Here is a 19,726-nt window from a genome sequence, read left to right as displayed (position 1 = left end):
AATTTATTGTCATCACACATGTACAAGTACAAGGCAACGAAATGCAGGTAAATGGAACCCCCCGACCGTGCACAGACATCACAACTCCAGGGAAGAGGTCACGGGAGGTGGAACAGGAAATAAAATAGTCAGGAAAAAGAGGCAAAAAAAAAGTCCCTCTCACCTTGCTCTTAAGTTAGAGCACCGTGAGATCAGGGATAAGAAAAAGCCCCAGCAATCTAGCACAAAAACACACCGACAAGACATAACATTGCCACAGGGGATGGGAACAGGGGGTGTGGAAATAGTCCGGTAAGGGCGGGCAGCCATCAGGTCCTGCAGCCATGGAGGCGCTGGTCGCAGACCTGCTCACCCCCTCCAGTGGGTGAAAGCATACGAAGGCGTTGGATTGGGGCCAGGAAGTGTCGTGCTATGTATCTGTGTGTGTGTGTGCGTAAGCCTGTATAGTCCAACAGGTGTCCTTGACGGGGAGCAGGAATTTCAGAGCGTCTCCTTATCTTGCTATCCGGGAGAAGTTGTTTTCCTCCAGCCGAGGCCGTCTGGCAGGAGAAAAGAAAACACAGGGAAGCCGAAAGAGTGGAAAGATACTTCAACTTTAGGTCAATACCTGCCAATTTCACAGATATTTAATGTCCATCACATGTCTCCAGATCTGGCCAAATTTTGTTGCAAAGCTGCTAACTTCACCCCGATGTTTTCCAGTTTGCGATCTAATATTGCAGTCTGATTATTAGCAAGCCTGCCCATCAGCGCTTCAATCAAGCCGGCCAGCCTGGTGGGGTTTTGAGCAGCACTGACCGCTTTCATCATTCGTCGATACGCCAGGGCCCCGCATAAGCCCATCAGCAGAAACCCTGTTATCAAAGTTCCGAATAGGTAAATGTCTTCAATATCCTCCAGAGACAGAGCAGCCAGGCACAGGACGCGCCACTTCTCCCACCCGTCCATCACGTATCCAGCTGCAAACGTCCCCGCAGGACATGTGGGCTCTCCCGAGCCCAAACTTCTCGTCGAGAAGATGGTGTCAATCGCATTCAGAGACCAGTTGATCAAATCCATAATTCCTTATTTGTTTGGATAGCAGGGCACGGAGAGTCTCAGAGATAGAATAAGACAAAGACAAGAGGAGCTAGCGAGGAGAGATATGGGACGGAGAGGGAAAAAGTGCGACCGCCTTCGCCGAGAGCCAAAGAAGATTATTTATAGAGCTTTTATAGAGCATAGAGATACATTTATAGAGCTTTTATTTATAGAAATAAAGCTTCCTCCAGAAGAAAAAATATTATCTGACATACTGTGAAAATTTCCTTGCTTTGTTAAACATCATTTGGGAAATATTTAAAAAAGAAAAAAGAATTCAAAGGGGGCTAATAATTCTGACTTTAACAGTATCTACAGAAGCAATGGTCCCAGAAACATTACTTTCAACATTTTTATTGCAGAAATTATGTAATAAAATTTAAAATGTAAACAAAAATTAATACAAGTTATTGTTTTAATCAACTGAAACCTTGATGAGTATAAGATTTCTTATTTAAAGTCCACATGAACCCGAAGCTGCGACAGTTCTTAGAGAAACGAAACAGTAAATGTGAAAACAGTGGGCGTGGCTTGTTTTTTTTCCTACTGCGAGCTGATTGGATGTAGCAAAGTAGACGTTTCATTCAGAAAGATGGGGAGAAGGGTGTGGGGTGAGTTATTACAAACCTAACAGACACCTCCTCTTCATCATTCCTGTTTGTTGTCAAATTGACAGTTGGAGGAGTGTGGTTAGCCATGCCCAGTGCCTATGATATACCTAATCTGAGAATTTAACTGAAAAAAATAAAATAAAAAATCAGAAAGCGCATTTTCAGGTTTCAATTAAAGATCTGAAGGGCAAACTTTTTTTATTTCTTAATGACATGCACAGATTGCACCAATTAGATGCATACTGACTCACTATAAATAAGCAGATTTTTCCACTTCGGTCATCTTCGTCTTGAACAATCCCCTATTCCTCCCCTTCTCCCGACTGGGCAGCACGGCGGCCCAGTGGTTAGCACTGTTGCCTCACAGCAAGAACGCCACTCGTCTGACGCCTCACTGGGCCAGTCGGCGTTTCTGTGCGGAGTTTGCATGTTCTCCCCATGCTCGTGTGGGTTTTCCCCGGGTTTCCTCCCACCATCCAATGACATACATCATAAGCAAATTGACTAATCCAAAGTAGCATCTTAAGACAACTCTTATCTTAGCTATTCCTGACACGTTCACAAACAGGGGAGTTCTCGATACTTACCTGAGCTCAAACTCCGCTCTCGCCCTTCAAACGGGAGGGAGCCCCGAGCTCGAGGGTATTCTGAGCTTGGGGCTCTCTCCCGGGACAACATGCCAAACAAGCTTTATTATCAATCATCAGCCAAGTGTCAACTCTTAAAACATCTTAAAAACACTAATAATTGACATTCTTAAATGTACTATTTAGCAAGAAACCCTAAAGAAATATAAATTAAATAAAAAAAATGCTTTATTTTGACCAAATAGGTATGTATTGTCAATAAGAAAAACCATTGCAAAATCAAACAACAACAAAAATAAAATGATCTGTATTTTGTATTAATAATATATTCCTCAAAAGCTTTCTTCGCACCATTGTAGACTGACAATTTTTTTAGACGCTAGTACATAACAACACACTAAATATAACCCCCTCAGAAAGCTCTTTCTGCAGTATTTCATCACATATTGACTAATAATATTTAAATTCTGGGATGCAACATGATTGACGATGTCCTCCAAACCATACATGACTCAACATAGTCTTTTATTGGTGTGTTTTTTTTTAAGATGGTACAGTTTAAATCAATAAGCAATTCATGTCACTACCTTTAGATATATGCTCAACCCAAAGCTGCAGCAGTCTCTGTTGTTGAAACATGGAGATTCAGAGGAATACTTCAATTCCTATTGCACATCAGTCCAAAGGAGTGGCTTTAAAAAGTCCTCGAAGGATAAATGAGAAGAAAACGGGAGACTCCTGCTTAAAGCCGCACGGAGAAATATCAAACCGAAACTAACAGGTTCTGATCCGATCTGAATGCCCCTGAATGCAAATCACGGGACTGAGACATGTCTTGAGTTTTAAGACATTAAACCAAGGTTGTGAGATTTATAACCAACGCAGATCATAGACCGCTTTACCTGGCCAGAGATCTCGGTAAAGCATCAACTGTAAACGTCCTTTAAGAAAGCTCAGGAAGCCCTAAAGATCAGGAAAAACAATCGTCTTGTGGCACTTTCCCCCTGATTTTACATCTTCCGGCCGGTCAACGTGCGATCAAGCTAAGGAGAAAATGCACTCTCAACTTACGATGTATGCAGGATCCTTTTCCTGTGCATTTTAATGAGTCAAAATCATTCATTCCTCCACACTCTCTCTTTAAAACAAGTCCTGGATTTTCACACAAGGTTTTCGGTTCAGTCCTGAAGAGGAAGGGGTTGCTCTAAAATGTTTTTTTTTTTTGCTCTCAAAGGGCTCATCTGGGTCCTTCGGTGCTGCATGAAACAAAAGCTGTAGGTTTAATTGGTAATTAAAATTGCAGTCTGTCTTAATTTCCACCATCCTCCTCTTCTGCCTGCTCTCCGTCCATCAGCAAGGCTGCGTATTTACTGGCTGAGCTGAATTTCTGTTAAAACAAAAAAGGGGATAGTGAGAGGCCATCAAAACACTGCTGGTATTTGAGGTTTTTCAGGTTATTTTCACTGGAGTTGTTATTTTCAGCAGGTCTTGCACCGCTTAATGTGGTGAAACTAAAATTTTTCAAATCTAAATGATTGTAAGGGCTCAAAATTGGTGTAAAAGTAGCCGAATGTAATATTCATATAAACCACCTGAAATTAAAATACCATACAATATGGAAGCCATGCTGATTGTTTTTAACTATTCCCAAAAATAAATAAATAAAATAAACTTGTGAACGAATCTTTTTGCCTGCTTTTGATGTGTATTGCTTTTTTCCTTCCAAAATATATATATAACTTTTCTAATGCAATGTAACTAGTAGGGGTTTCTGCTGGCTTCATCAAGTCAAATTTAAGACTTTTTAAGACCATTATGAATGAAATTTTAGACCTATACAGGGCTAAACACTAATGATTATTTCTAATGCTTGCCACAAAAAAATCAAATGTAATTTTACTTTAATGTGTACTTGTTTACAATATTTACAACACACACACACGCACGCACGCACGCACGCATGCACACACACACGCACACGCACACACACACACACACACATATATATATATATATATATATATATATATATATATATATATATATATATATATATATATATATATATATAAAACTTAAGTTTCATGCCTATTTATAAATATTATGTCTTCTCGCCCTTATTTCTGTAAATAGTTTTTGTAAGAGTAGAAGATAACGTAAAGGGATAACTTGCTCTTTTATTATCATGAGGAACTGTGTAATTGTTTTTAGTTTTCTTTCCCTGATTGTATTAAGATGGATTGTTGGTGATTGGATGGATGTCGGCCCGATTGCGTAACTTTACTTTGACAGAGAAAAATTAAGACCCGTTTAAAATTAAGACATACAACACAATATTTCAGTGAATTTAAGACTTTTTAAGGCCTAAACTTTTTTTGAAATTTAGACATTTTAAGACCCTGCAGATACCCTGATGTATATATTAGGGTATCTGCCCTGATTTATACATCAAGGTATATATATATATATATATATATATATTTATATATATATTTATATATCAGGGTAACTTAGTCTGAAAAGTTACTTACTTGACTAGATGAAAAAAAAAGCCCATAAAATACATATAAATCTCAGAAATTAAATATAAATAGTTTTATAGAAATGAAACTATTTTCATTCTTAAAATGTGAGTCAAGGGCCTTTTAGCTTAGTTAAAATGTATACTAAAGTTAAACATCATACGTATCAAAACATGAAACGTAACATTTTAAAGTAATGACACAATGTTTTACACCGTGTATTATAATACCATTAATTTCCTACTCAATTCATTGTTTAAGCATGTTTAGTCCTCTTGATCAATGTAACCTTCTTTAGTTGAAATATTTTTGTATAACAAAAAGTACCGTTACTCTTCTTCTCTAAATTGATTTATACAGGACTGTTATATTCACTTACACACTGTGTAATATTATATATGTAATATTATATAATAAAATATTATATGACAAAAAGTCATGACAAAAAGGTTTATGTTACTTTAACATTAGCTGCGTCCCACATGGCAAACTTTCCACTATGCACTTACACACTCAACAGCATAGTATATGGTAAAGTCTAGACCGCATACGCAGCTGGCTGGAGGTGTCGTAGACATTAATAAAATACAATAAATGGGAAATTTAATAAATAATATAAATAATTCTCATTAACTTCCGGCTGCAACTATATCCGATCTAGCAACAGCTATAGTATATGTATGTAGTATCGTCCCAAATAGAACAATAACGTTTTTTTACTAAATGGAAATTCAAACCGTTTCCCTGATGACGTTTGACGACTGCCAAATTAGTGAAATAAATGACCAAACTATCAAATAATACCTGCCATAAGTATAACACCATCAGGAGGCGCTATAATCACTCTCGTAGGAGAATTTTGCTTTCACCATCCAAAATAAATAAAGTAATCTAACGTCAGTGTCCGAAAGCTCCGGCCCTTCTGCTACATGAGCAAAGCTGTGGCCGATGAGTGTGTGAAGTGTTCATCATTCCACTTTTCATTTTAACGGTTGATGGGTAATTGAAGTGCACTTATTCCTTCAAGAGATTTCAGTGTGAATGCACTACTTACACTATTTATCCTACAAAATGACGTAGAATAGTGCATAAGTATGCGATTTGGGACTCACCTTTAATTCACTAATATAATCAGGATTCAAATCAATTTTTTAGCTATACAAAATGTAACTTAATATTTTTAGTCAGTTTGACTGATTTAAGTTTTGATAACTAGAAAAGTTCATTTGGTTCAACAAAAAATAAATTAAGGGATATCCTTTTTTTTTTAACAGTGCAGTACTTTTTTAATGGAAAGTAATTTAATTAAAGTAGCTAATTACTTTGTAACTATTTACAACCAAATCTGAAATGCATGTGATTGCGCATATTCATGTTGATGCAATGAGGTTAAGTGTTTTTTTGTTTGTTTATCTCAAACATTTTAGAGGAAAACAAGCCCTCACTCAGAAATAGCTTGACATAAAAAAAGATCCATTTAAAATGTAAATATCAGTCCTACAATAAAACAAATACATTATAGTACAACTGAATAGTCTAAATCTTTAACCTCTAACCTTGTTAATTCTAGGGTATACAGGAAGGACTCAGCATTATCAATGTTCTTAAGTAAAGAACTCTACTTCAGAAGACATTGTTTGACTGAATGATGAAAAATGGCTCCTGAACACCTGGCTTATTTTAAGGTCTGCTCCATCTGGTCCATTAAGTTAGTTCATTTGGCTTAGCGTGAAAGCCCCTTCCAAATGGAGTTCCAGCTCTGTGTGTTTATGTAAAAAGGTCTGTCATGGTGAAAGCCCAGATGGAGCCCAACGTGAACAGAGTGTAGAGGAACTCGATTACATCTGTTTATTCATAAGCATGCTGCAAGTGATGCAATAGAAATCACAGGAAATGCCCAACAATTACTGAGATGACTCAAGACTTCATTCAATTATAAATGCCACACACACATTCATGAAACATCTTGAAGATTTAAAAGGAAAAAACAGGTAAAAAGGTTTACGGGAAAGTGTGAAATATTACACTGTAAAACCCAAAAGTCAAATTTATCAAATGAAATGAGTGTAGTTAACTCAAACTTTACTGAAAGTTAATTCTACTCATTTGAAAAGAGTTATGAACTCAGTGTTGAAGGTAATGAGTTAATAAATACCTCATTACTTCAACTTAAACAGAGTAAGCTCACAGTACTCCTATAGATTAGTTTTTGAACTTAAATGGTTTGTTGCAATCTGTTTCCTCAAATGGTTTGAGTTGCCTTAACTTATTGAGTTTTACAGTACTCAGTTGGTCTGAGTTCTCTTGATTTATTGGGTTTTACTGTGCTAAAATTGCTTTGTTTACTCAAATTGATTAAGTTCACAGTACTCATTGGGATTAGTTTTTGAACTTAAACGGCTTGCTGCAATCGGTTTTCCTCAATTGGTTTGAGTTACCTTAAGTTTTTGGGTTTTACAGTGTATTACATGAGATTCATGTAATTTTGAATGTTAATGCTGAAGCAAGAAATACCACAGGAAATTCCAAACAATTACAGAGACGACTCAAAAAATGCAAATTAAGAAAATTCTAATTAAGCAGGCAAAACATTTGCATCTTTAAGGCTACATATGGATTAATTAAGATTGATTTGAAAATGAGGTTTCTTTTAACTCTGTATTCACTTTCCAATATTTTTGTCCACAGTGAACATTTTTTAAAAGCTTGTTCACACAGGAATTCTGTTCTCCTGGATCAGTTGGTCAAGTCCAAAAAAGAAACCAAAACTGCCCTGGTTTACTTAGTGTTCGTATCATACTTCTTCTACAGTTGAAGTCAGGATTATTAGCCCCCCTTTGATTTTTTTTTTTTTTTTTTTAATATTTCCTAAATGATGTTTAACAGATTCAGGAAATTTTCACAGTATGTCTGATCGTATTTTTTCTTCTGGAGAAAGTCTTATTTGTTTTATTTTGGCTAGAATAAAAGCAGTTTTTAATTTTTTAAAAACAATTTTAAGGTAAAAAATATAGCCCCTTTAAGCTATATATTTTTTCGATAGTCTACAGAACAAACCATCACTATACAATAACTTGCCTAATTACCCTATCCTTCCAAGTTCCAAGTTCCAAGTTTTAAGCGTTTAAATGTGACTTTAAGCTGTATAGAAGTGTCTTAAAAATTATCTAGTAAATTATTATGTTCTGTCATCATGGCAAAGATAAAATAAATCAGTTATTAGTCTATTATTATTAATCTCAGTTAAACAGAAATTAGGGGAAAAAAATAAACAGGGAGGCTAATAATTCTGACTTCAACTGTATTTATAAAAAAAATATTACAGAAAAAGTATATTTCCCAACAGAACTTGTAAAATATCCAAAGCAATGCTGGTGGCATGATGTATGCATGTATAAAATGTTATTTTTTATTATATGACAACTTGTGACGAGTTAAAAAATCTACAATTTTACTATAAATTGTGAGTATAAAATTGTGCTAAGGAGTCAAAACAGCAGCAATGTCTCTTACACACACAAACAAATGAAGATCTGCTGCAGAGACATTTCCAATGCCTGTTGTGTACTTCAATGGTAAAATAAGTTTGCTTGAGCAAACTGTCCTTATCTGGGTTACATATTGTGACATTGTTTTTCCTTGATTTAGATGGCGTTGGACTGTGTTACAGTCATATAAACCAGCTAAACTGCAGCTATTTTATGGAATTTATTGAAAATGGTCAGAGACCCAACTTACCAGAGGTTTTGGTTTGCTTGTATGGTGTGCATGAGGGTTCAAAAGGCAGCATTTCCACTTATTTAAATGAATCAGACTAGAGCTAGCTTTAATCTGTATATTTTGTTTTCTCTGTATATGTTGACTCTTGGGTTAATTATTCAAAATATATCACTTCTATGCAGATAATAGAAGTATATATATATATATATATATATATATATATATATACACACACACACACAGTATATATGTAGTAATAGCATGTAAAAAAAAGAGTATTAAAGAACTAAGAGAGTATTTTCTAATAAATTATTAAATGATTAAAGCAAAGGTCAACTCTTCATGCATGATTTGGTAAAAAAGTTATTTTTGCTTTTTCATACGTTTTTTTTTATTATTTTAATCCTATGTATGTTGGTATAAATCATTATTTAAAGGGATTGTTCACCCATTGTTCTGTCATCATTTACTCACTCTTCTTCCAAAGCTGTTTCAGTTTCTTTCTTCTGTTGAACATACAGAAACTCCATTAACTTCCATAGTATTTGTTCTTCCTACAGCTCCCTTAGGTTTCTTAAAAAAACAACCTTTATTAATGCGCAACAGAATAAAGAAACTAATAATGGTTTAAGACCATTTGATGAGTAAATCTTCAGTTTGGATGAACTATCCTTTTAACCGCTGCTTTTAACAGGTACTTTAAAGAGACCATATCACCCTCCTGTTTTGAGACTGACTGAGAATTATGAGCCAAAATGGTATTAAAGGTCAGCTGACAATGTCCCCAAATGATTCACAGAACTGAATAGAGTCTCCTTTACATAGGAATGACTTACCTTTCTCTCATAGAGCAGCACCCACAATAAAGTGCTTTTAAATGCCTTAAAAGTTTAAGGAACACCTCCTCACATTAACATAAAATAGGGTAGAAAAACGTCTTTGTAATATAACTTTGGGGTTAAAATGTGTGCGTGTTTTATTTTGTGGTTTTATTAAGGGTGCCAAAATTAATTGTTTCTTTGGTGCACCACGATGCAGAACCAGACAATTCGGTATCGGTTCAGTAGTAATCATAACCGGTTATTATGTACTGACATCATTTTTCTGATATGCGCTATGTAACTTACTATGGCGAGGGAGACGAGCACGAGTATTAACAACACTCCAACTATTTAAAAACACAGAAACTGTGCACAGTTTCACTGCATGTGCGTTTACTGGACAGCCTTTCACTGCCACTTACAGCAGAAGCCCCTATTTCACTGCGATTGAGAGAATGAAAGTAAACTCCATTTCTCTCTCTCTCTCTCACTGTGGCCCATTTGACCTGCTGGCATGACTTTTCCTCTCCTTTCAGCTGTTTTACAGCGATACTTCTGGATACAGACATGAGCGCATGGCTGCAATGTTTTCTCCACCGTGTCTATCAAGGATTAGCTGTGATCGCCACTGCCGTTTATCAGTGTCACTCATCTGTGAAGAGCGCAGCGCGCAAGAGCCAATCGCAGCCCTTTTTGTTGAGCGTGTGACCAATCAAAGGGGTGTAAGAGAACTCGGTAGACAAGGATCAGAAAGCGAGCGGGATATTTATGTGTTTATTTGCTCTAAATGCTTGTGTTGTTTAAAGGTAAAGTTTATAGATAAAATAAATTATATTACAAATAGTATATAAATATAAATATATGTATACATTTTAATGCAAGAATTGCTGTGCTGTGAAGAAAATATAAAACTGTGTGTGGAAAGTATCATCAAAGCACTGAGATGCACCGAGATATCGAATTGAACCGAATCGATGGCATGATAATTGTAACCGAACCGAACCATGAGACCAGTGTAGGTTCACAGATCTAGGTTTTATTGTCTGTATGGCTGTGATTGTTTTTCTTTAATGTGTATTACATATTGCAAAATACTTACACTGACTTTGTTCAACAGATTGTTATTTAAAATGGCTTAAAACGTATAAAAAATACAATCATGTATTGAAGAGGGTTACGCCAGTATTCTCAATGCTAAATGTAACCGATGTTCAATCCTATGGCTATAATTCAGTGCTTGCATCCAATTTAAATGTCTAGACTCAAACAAATATTTACATTTTTCAAGTCATGTATCTTCCAAATGTAGCCCACAATTACAGTACAGTCTACAATCAACAGTGTAATTTCCATTTCAGTAAGTAAAGCATCTAAAAAAAGCCTTCAGTAAAGAATTTCTTCATTTTAGAAAGCCAGAAGGTAAAAGCACAGGGAGCTGGGGATCATAGGATCACACCCAGAGAGAGTGTTAGCTGTCACTCACAGGACTGGGAGACTCCTCAAATTTCTTTGGCTCTGGTGCTGGTCTGAGATCTCGCTCTCTTCTTGCGTCCTTTCTACAAGGAACCCACAACAGAGTCTCACAAGGACTTCTACACTCATTCAGAAAAACACTCCGGAGCAGGGACGCAGACCCCAGTGGGACAAGAGGTCCAACTTTTTACATTACAATCCATGAGGTAAAATGTTTTTCTTGTTGAAATGAGATCAAAGCCCCTGCTTTGGAGAATACACTACTGTTCTTGTTCCTGAGGCCAAATGCATCTTGCCTAGAGATTTATAAATATTCATTTCAAAGCAAAAAACTGGAGTTGAAATAATGTATAAATAGCTGTGTTTCCATCCAAAAGTGCAAATTGGATTAATGCACAAAATCTGACTATAGCAAAGAAAGCATCATTTCCATATCATTTCAGTCAAAGAAAACATAATCTTCACTTTCTGATAAACTGGTGCCAAATATCAAAAAGAAAAATGGAATTTGCTGCAGTAGTAGAAGCCACTGTTGGCCTTTTTCTTCTATAATAAATGACCTGCGCCTCTGAAGATATAGCTGAAATGCAATGAAAGTGTGGTGGCTTTTGGAGGTGAGAGACGGCTCTTTTGGGAGCTTAGACCAGGGGTGGGCAAACTCGGTCCTGGAGGGCCGGTGTCCTGCACAGTTTAGCTCCAACTCTAATCAAACACACCTGCTTATAGATTTCTAGTGATCTTGAAGACACTGATTAGCATGTTCAGGTGTGTTTGAGTAGTGTTGGAGCAAAACTGTGCAGGACATCGGCCCTCCAGGACCGAGTTTGCCCACCCCTGGCTTAGACGCTCAAGACAGTTTTGGAGGTAAAAATATTAACTGTTAAAACAAATTACATGACCTTTATGAAGCGTCTGCTAGAATTTTTTCTGTAAATGTGTTTCAATTGTAGTTTGCGCATTTTTTAATCTAATAAAAAGTTAATCCTATTCAGTTATGCACACGTTTTTATGAACATTTTCAAAATCTATGCACATCTTGGCGTTTCCATTAAGCAATTGTTATGGTCTAATCCAAAATTTGCATAAAAATGGGTGGATGGAAACACAGATAGTGTTTGTTTCACTCCATTGTCTGTGTTTGTTGTAGACATACTGTCCATCTGTGTGTTAAAGCCCTGATATACTCGTATCAATATTTTTTTTGTTTTTCGCAAAGGGGTAAAAAGAAGTTTGAAATATTTATATAGAGAATAACAGAAGAAAAGAAAAGGAAATTTTCACCTCAAAGTACCTTTAAGGCAAGTCATTTCACTCGGTGGCTATTTTTGAAAAGCCTTTTGGGCATGCAAGTGCAGCTTCAGTCTCTTTGAATGGGGAAACAAAATTCTCCAAATCAGTTTTTTTTTTTATTATTCATCAATGACATATAAGCCCAATCCCAATTCTATTTTTGTACCCCTACCCCTTCCCCTTGGCCCTTAAAACCGAGTGTGAAGGGGAAGGGCTTCAAAATTTACCACTAAGAAATGGGACAACACTACAGCACCTGCACATGTCATAGTGATCTCATGCTTCATATGAGATCAGATGATCGCGACTGCTGTAGTTATTCCAGTTGTGTTATTTTTTGGTATTTATCTTCAGGAAATCACTCAAGGCATATATTATGTTATCATGACGATCTAATGTGGCAATAAGATCGTAACTGTACTGTGCATTTACACAGTGGCCATATTCATCTATGTAAACACACCAAAAACAACATTAACATTATAGCAGACACTGTAAAAGGTCATTCCCAGCAACTAGACATTTCTGACAGGGTATTCGGCGTCAATTGAGTGTCAGAATGTTGTGGGACCACTGTACGGGAGTAATGATTATGGATTATAGATAATGAAATTTAGCGGTTTTAATTTTAATTTTTTTTTTTATTACAGTAAAACACAAACACAGTTATGAATAAATTAAAATGTGCTTGTTTGTTGTAAAATTTCGGAATAATGACAAAAAATACTAATTTGTGAATCTCCTTACCTCCGGGTGCAGCGATCCTGCCATTGTGGCTGGTGTTTTCTGGGAAATTTTCTAACCCCTTTGTTTCGAGTGTGGTCCTGAACAATCTACGTTCGAAGGGGTATCTACCTCTTCCCCTTAGACGTAAGGCGAATGGCTAAGGGGTAGAATTAGGATTGGGTCTTAGCATCTGTATCTTAAATCGTGATTAAACGTCATCCTGTCAGTCAAACTATGTTACTACCATTTAAATCAATAACTTGCATGTTATGCAGTTTCATTGTATGAAATATGCCACGTCTAATCGCGCTTATTTTCTAATGTAATTGCTCAACTTATGCCTGAAAGTGAATCTTCTCACAACAACAGCGACCTCTTTGTTTACAAGTTTTTGGCCATTCAAGTGTTTACTGACATTAGATATGCCTTTAAATGTTGGAGGCGGGAATTATTTTTAAATAATGAAGTCAAATGTGAAATATGTATCTTGCGTTTATTTCATACAGATTACAAAACCAGAGAACATTTGTTTTCTAGTGTAGCTGATATGTTTAAATGCAGAGATTTAAAGCTTTACGTAGATATGGATTGTCCATTCATTTAAGAACTAAATTATTTTCTGTGGGTAAGTCCTGTTATCATTTGTAATTAATAGCAAATGTGAAAAAGTTATTAATGATTTTTGATTTTACAAGGTTAATTACTGTAATTCTATGCATGTTGGTATAAATCATTGCATTCAAATGGATAGTTTGCCCAAAGCAGAAAATTCAGTCATTATTTACTCATCCTTCAATTGTTCCCAACCTGTTTGAGTTTCTTTTCTGCTGTTGAACATAAAAGAAGACATTCTGAAGAATGTTGCAAAAACAATAACAATAAAAAACACCATTGGCTTCCATTGTATTTGATTTCCTATTACGGAAGTCAACGGTTTTCAGCTTTCTTCAAAATATCTTCTTTACTGCTCAACAGAATAAAGAAACTTATAAAAGTTTGGGCCCTTTGATGATGAGTAAATTTTCAGTTTTGGGTGAATTATCCCTTTAACCACCATTCTGTCCCAATGGGCCTTTTTTGTTATCACATGATCTGTTAAAACAAAATCTTTATGATGTACATGTTGGAATTGGAATACTTATGTACATGTGATTTTTCAGGTTTTTTTATATTTAATATATTTGCAACAATTTCAAAAAATATTTTGTCACATTGTCATTATGGGTTATTGTGTGTAGAATTTTGAGGAAATAAATTAATTTAATCCATTTTAATTAGGCTGTAACATAAAAAAAAGTGGAAAAAGTGAAGCGCTATCATTACTTTCCGGATGCACTGTACATTTTAAAGCAAAGACAATATTATTTAGCTTAACCCATTGGCAGATAACTTAGCTTGTTTTAAGGGAAAAACTCTTCATTTTGACTTAATTATTGTGAAGGTAAAAACAAAACAATATTTTTACTCGTTCCAAGAATTGTTTGATATTTGCACAAGAATTGAGACAAAGCAAAGTAAGAAAAGCATTTTTTTCAATTGTGATTAACCAATTTCTGTACCTAAATACTGTTAGACCCCACAGGAAACCAACTATCGAAATAGTGCTATTCAAACTAGCTTGTGAAACTGTTTTCATATCGCAGGAAAATAAAATATCGCAATATCTGAGGTTTCTAATATTGTGCAGCCCTAATCATCACAGACTAATGGTAGTTTAAAGGCATTTACCAGTGGTGCAACCTTTCTGTCAAGCGGTTTACGACTGATGCAAACGTGGTTTTAGCCTGATTTGTGTATAATGACATTCCACCAGCACGTTCACTGATTTCACTTGAAGTATATCAGGGCCTTTAGTGCTCTGTATTTTTTCAGTGACTCGTTCTGCAGGTTATACCATCACAAGTGGCTGACTTTCAGAGCTAGTGACTGAAATATCATTCAGCTCATCCTAAAAACGAATAAAGCAGCATTTTAGGCAAGATGCAAATGGACACAATGCTTTACAGGCTAAACTAGCACAGAGACTGTCCAACCACCACCCTACTATGACATTTTTAAGAGTTATTACTAAGTATATCCTTCCAGAAAGAGGTGGTTTCTCTACACTTATGAGCGGTAGGGGTGCCAGAGAACAGCTAACCTGTCTGTCTCCTTCCTTCGGTCTCGGCTGGCTGCGTCTCCACGCCCCCTGCCTGCTCCAGAGCCCGAGGCCCCACCGCGACCCCGAGAGGGGCCCCGATCCCGCCGCACCCCATCTGCTTTGTTTTCATCTGTAAGGAGAGCCCAGTGTTCAGCAGAGGACAACTCTACCAAAAAAGGAGCTCCTGAATGTTACAGACTTCTATAAAAGATTTGAGCAGTTTACTGCTTTTAAACTGAACATTTCTAAGGGGCTGTTTTTAGAAAGGTCATTTTCTCTTGGCCCAGCAGCTGCAAAGCACCAAAACTCCTCAACGTCAATCCACTAAGATGTTATACGGGGTTTACAGTTGTGTTTTGTGTGTGAAAACACAGTATATGCACTGACTTTGCCTTCTACACCTCCTACATTCTTTACTTTTCAAGTTTTAACCAATTTGCACACTTATAGATCTTACCTTTATTTCTTTGAGGAACATCACCTGAGCCTGGCAAGCTGAAAAATAAAGTACATCAAAAATGTAGATCAATAATCAAGAGCTCAAAACATGTTTATGCAGAGTTCAGATGCAAAAACCTCTAAATGCCATCTGGAATTTTCTTCGACAATGAGCATTTTTCTCAACCTCTTATGTTTATGTTGTTATTTTATGTTAAAAGTGATGAAAATAACCTATTCTCTGCCATAAAAGTGAAATTACTGAACGAAGATATAGAAATATATAGAAAATGCTAATATTTGAAGAGAATTTCAGATCTAAACTCTTCATATATAGATATATACTCACAGACACCCTAAAGTTATGCAAAAAGATTTAGCTTAGCGATCATGTAAAAAAAATTATATCTTGTTTTATCAAATGTTTTTTCTTTTTATCTCTATTTTATCTTATTACATCTAATATATTTTTAAATACACTAAAATACTGGTTATAAAACGGAGAGTTACACACATTGATTCTAATTGGTTAAGCTGCGCACAAACATACACCTCTGACTGTTTCTTGGCCAGTGTTGCCAGATTGGGTGGTTTTAATTGTGAGGGTAAAAAATGGCACTGATGGGTTGACAAAATTTGGGCAGTTCTGAAAGGTAAATTTTACCTGGAAATTATTTAACCAAACGTAACTGTGCGCTCCTACTCCATTCGGTCAGTAGTGACCAGTGCGTAGGGCAAACTGTGTGGGCCCGCCCACAAAAAAAGGTAAAGGAAAGCTGTATCAAAATCAGTATCCCCAGACAAATCTGACGCCACGCAGCGCCTGCAGTTAAACTCACAGTGGTTAATCATAAAACTTTTATCGATCTTTTTTACTGCAACTGACAGCAAGAACGAAAATAGCGGCATTGTCTGAAAGAGGCTCCTAAATATGTTCAAAAAAATTTAAACCGTCAAATGGGATGAATTTATACCACATTTTCAAAAGTAAAACATACTCTAATATGTAGTGTAATCCACACAACAATAAGTGCACTGTGTGGGTGAAAGGGGCACAGTGTTTTGATGTGATCCAGTTATGCTGTAATTTTACTATTGTGGTTCTGTGACTGCTGCTGTTGGTTGCTTTATGGTTAAAAATTATGACAAAGTAACTAGGTTGTTTTCTGATTTAAATAAATCAAAATTAAATAAAATATTAATCTAATATTTTTGGCATTTTTTGTGCGTTTGGGTGGGGCTTGGGCAGCTTTGGTTTGGAAAAAGTCAACTGTATCTGACAACACTGTTCTTGGCAATCATTCCGCTATCAGTACAGAGCCAAAGAAATTGTTTTATGTTCAGTTTTAACGTTACATGCAGTTACTACATTATGAGTCACTACAACCCTTGCAACAAATATAAAATAATCATTATATAACAACATTAATCCCCAAGATGATATGGCTTATTGTAAATTTATTACAGCTAAAGGGGCTTTTGTCCCCTCTAACAACAATGCCTCTAAGTAATTATAAACTCACATGGCTTTTTGGTGCTTAATGCTTTCTTTTTATTGTATTATTGATAAATGCAGCATTGGTGACCATAGAGCACTATCAAAAACAACCAAACAAACAATAGTGACTGGCCTAAACAATACTGTCAGTAAATGAATGAATGAATTTATGTTAAATAAACAATATTTTAAATTACACATGCATTACAGGGGTCCTCAAATAAAGTTGAAAGAGGTAAAGCCTCTATATTTTTTTCCCAACAACGGTTAGACCAAAAGATTGGTTATAATAATCATTTACAAATCCTTAACAGTAATCAGAGATGAGGCTATTTGGGCTAAGAATGCAAAGCAGTTGTGTCAGAGATTTTTGCTTTAAAAAGTCATCTATTTCATCAGCTGAGCCTAATTGGATATGGTAAAAGGTAAGAAAAGTTTTATTGTTATTAATTATTATTATTATTATTATTATTATTAAACTTATTTTGTTTATTAATCAAAGTCATATATGAATGAAAACTAAAATGAATGTAAAAAAATGTGTATTAGCTGCATTTGTGTTTTTGTAGATAAATTATTTAGAGAAAAGTATCTATTTATTTATTAATATGGTTTTTGCTTATGTTAAAATAGCATAGCATCGGCATCTCTTGTAGGGTTTTTGATTTTTAGTGGAGGAGAAATGCAACACATAAAGAGAGAAAAGGGTTTGAATCAAGTCCATTTGGTGCTAGATATAAACATTAAGAAGTTGCAAAATCATCACCCTGATCATTTGTGGTGTGTACAGCAGAACAGAAACTGTTGTCAGTATGTCCACTAGTTCAAGATGCTCTTTGTTTTATATACTTCACTAAGATGATTCATTCATTCATTTTCTCTTCGGCTTAGTCCCTTTATTAATTTGGGGTCGCCACAGCGGAATGAACCGCCAACTTATCCAGCATATGTTTTACACAGCAGATGCCCTTCCAGCTGCAACCCATCACTGGGAAACATCCATAAACACTCATTCACACTCATACACTACGGACAATTTAGCTAACCCAATTCACCTATAGTGCATGTCTTTGGACTTGTGGGGGGAACCGAATCACCCGGAGGAAACCCACACAAACACAGTGAGAACATGCAAACTCCACACAGAAATGGCAACTAACCCAGCCGAGACTCGAACCAGCGACCTTCTTTCTGTGAGGCAATTGTGCTACCCACTGCGTCACCTAAGATGATTCTATAACAATATTAATATGAAAAATATGAACTGGGATAGATACCTTCTGGGTGGAGCGGCGTTGCTGGGAGAAACGGCGGGTTTACTATCGCTCTCAGTGGATCCTGCACTAATGGCGCTCCTCTTGGCCCAAGCGTTCTCTTTCGGTGGCGGCGCTGGAACAACTTTTAGCGGCAGAGCTTCCTGTTTGGAGGCAGGAGATTGACTTCCATGAGAGGACGGCTCCTCGTCACGGCTGCTGAATACCTCGTTTTCTACAGAACGTTCACTTTCCCGACGCCTCTGCCCTGTTGGAAGTGAGAAAAGGATTGGATTCATTTTTAGAACCTTCTTCTAGATGAAAAAACGTACAATGTATCAGTATCAGAACTACCACACTTCTATCACTGCTAGACGTTTACATTTGAAGCTTCAATTGAGGTTCTTAAGGAACTTAATAATGTAAGTTGATTGTCATTATATTTTATGATAATACTTTATTTTGAATAATTTTTTATTTTGTAAGAGAAGCCTCCCCCAAATGTGTGTCTCTTAATTCAATGTTTATTGATTTCTCTTCTGCTTTTAATACTATGAAGCCACATTTGTTGGTTGAGAAATTCATTTGTCATTTTTAATTTGGATCTTAATATTTATCGATGAATTCTGGATATTTTATTAGGACGTCTGCAGTGTGTCAGAGTCAATGGTGCTCTTTCTGACGTTCAGTATTGTTCCACTGGTTCCCCTCAAGGTTATTGCCTCACACCTCTTCTGTTCATCATGTATACTAATGATTGTCGGAGTATGTACGGAAACTGTCATATCATAAAATATGCTGATGATTTTGGGATTGTGAGTCTCCTTTACGATCAGGATTTGGGTAACGCCCCATTCACACGGGGCTTCAGCGTCAAAGCTTGATAGAGGGCGTGTCTGAAGTTCGGGCTGACGTCATCGTCATAGCAGCGTCAGCCAATGAAGTTTGTCAGCAATAGGCCACTGCCTGAGCTGGTGTATTTGCATACAGCGATCTGATTGGCTGACGCCTCCGTCGGTGCTTGAAAAGTTGAGCAAGTCCCAACTTCTGCAGCGAGCAATGCCTCTGAAGCGGCGCCGACGGATCCACAATGCAGTTCGGCAACGCCTGACGTCACCCATTCAAAGTGAATGGGAAGCATTGAAGCTGACGCCTCATGTGAATGGGGCGTAATGGTCCAATTGTGGAAGAATTTACTTCCTGGTGTGATAGTTTCTCTCCAGTTGAATGTCAAAAAACAAAAGACATGTTAATAGATTACAGGAAGGTTTCTCATTCCCCCAGCATAACAAATATTAAAGGTTTGGACATTGAAATTGTTGACACATAAATATCTAGGTGTCATTATTGACAATATGTTGACAATTCAACCTAACACCCAGGCTGTCTATAAAAAAGATCAACAAAGACTGTTTTTTTTTTAGGAAAACTTAGATTGTTTCAGGTTTGTACCTCTATGATGACACTGTTTCATAAACAAGTTTTTGAATTTGTTTTATCTTTCGTTTTATCTTTGTAGCTTGGTATGGTAATCTGAGTTTGTCAAATTAAAACAGGTTAGCCTTGT

The 19,726-nt window shown here is 36.3% G+C and overlaps 1 protein-coding gene across 3 annotated transcripts in view; it reads right to left on the bottom strand.

Annotated features, from left to right (window-relative positions):
- Positions 1 to 2,786: 2,786 nt before the first annotated feature.
- eif4ba (eukaryotic translation initiation factor 4Ba) overlaps positions 2,787 to 19,726 on the bottom strand; it is a 54,480-nt gene continuing 37,540 nt past the window's right edge. The window contains exons 11-15 of one of the 3 annotated variants that reach the window (XM_056448810.1): positions 18,184 to 18,427; positions 15,428 to 15,465; positions 14,971 to 15,100; positions 10,825 to 10,897; positions 2,787 to 3,665 (exon numbers count right to left, since the gene is read on the bottom strand). In XM_056448810.1, the coding sequence (XP_056304785.1) occupies positions 3,588 to 3,665; positions 10,825 to 10,897; positions 14,971 to 15,100; positions 15,428 to 15,465; positions 18,184 to 18,427 (563 nt within the window). In that variant the 3' untranslated portion in view covers positions 2,787 to 3,587. The remainder of the gene's footprint in view (positions 3,666 to 10,824; positions 10,898 to 14,970; positions 15,101 to 15,427; positions 15,466 to 18,183; positions 18,428 to 19,726) is intronic. The other 2 variants (XM_056448811.1, XM_056448812.1) reach the window with 2 other exon arrangements.

This window comes from Danio aesculapii, chromosome 23 (genome assembly GCF_903798145.1).
Source record: "Danio aesculapii chromosome 23, fDanAes4.1, whole genome shotgun sequence".
In the NCBI taxonomy this organism is placed as follows: Eukaryota; Metazoa; Chordata; class Actinopteri; order Cypriniformes; family Danionidae; genus Danio; species Danio aesculapii.
This window is presented reverse-complemented; position numbering and strand designations above follow the sequence as displayed.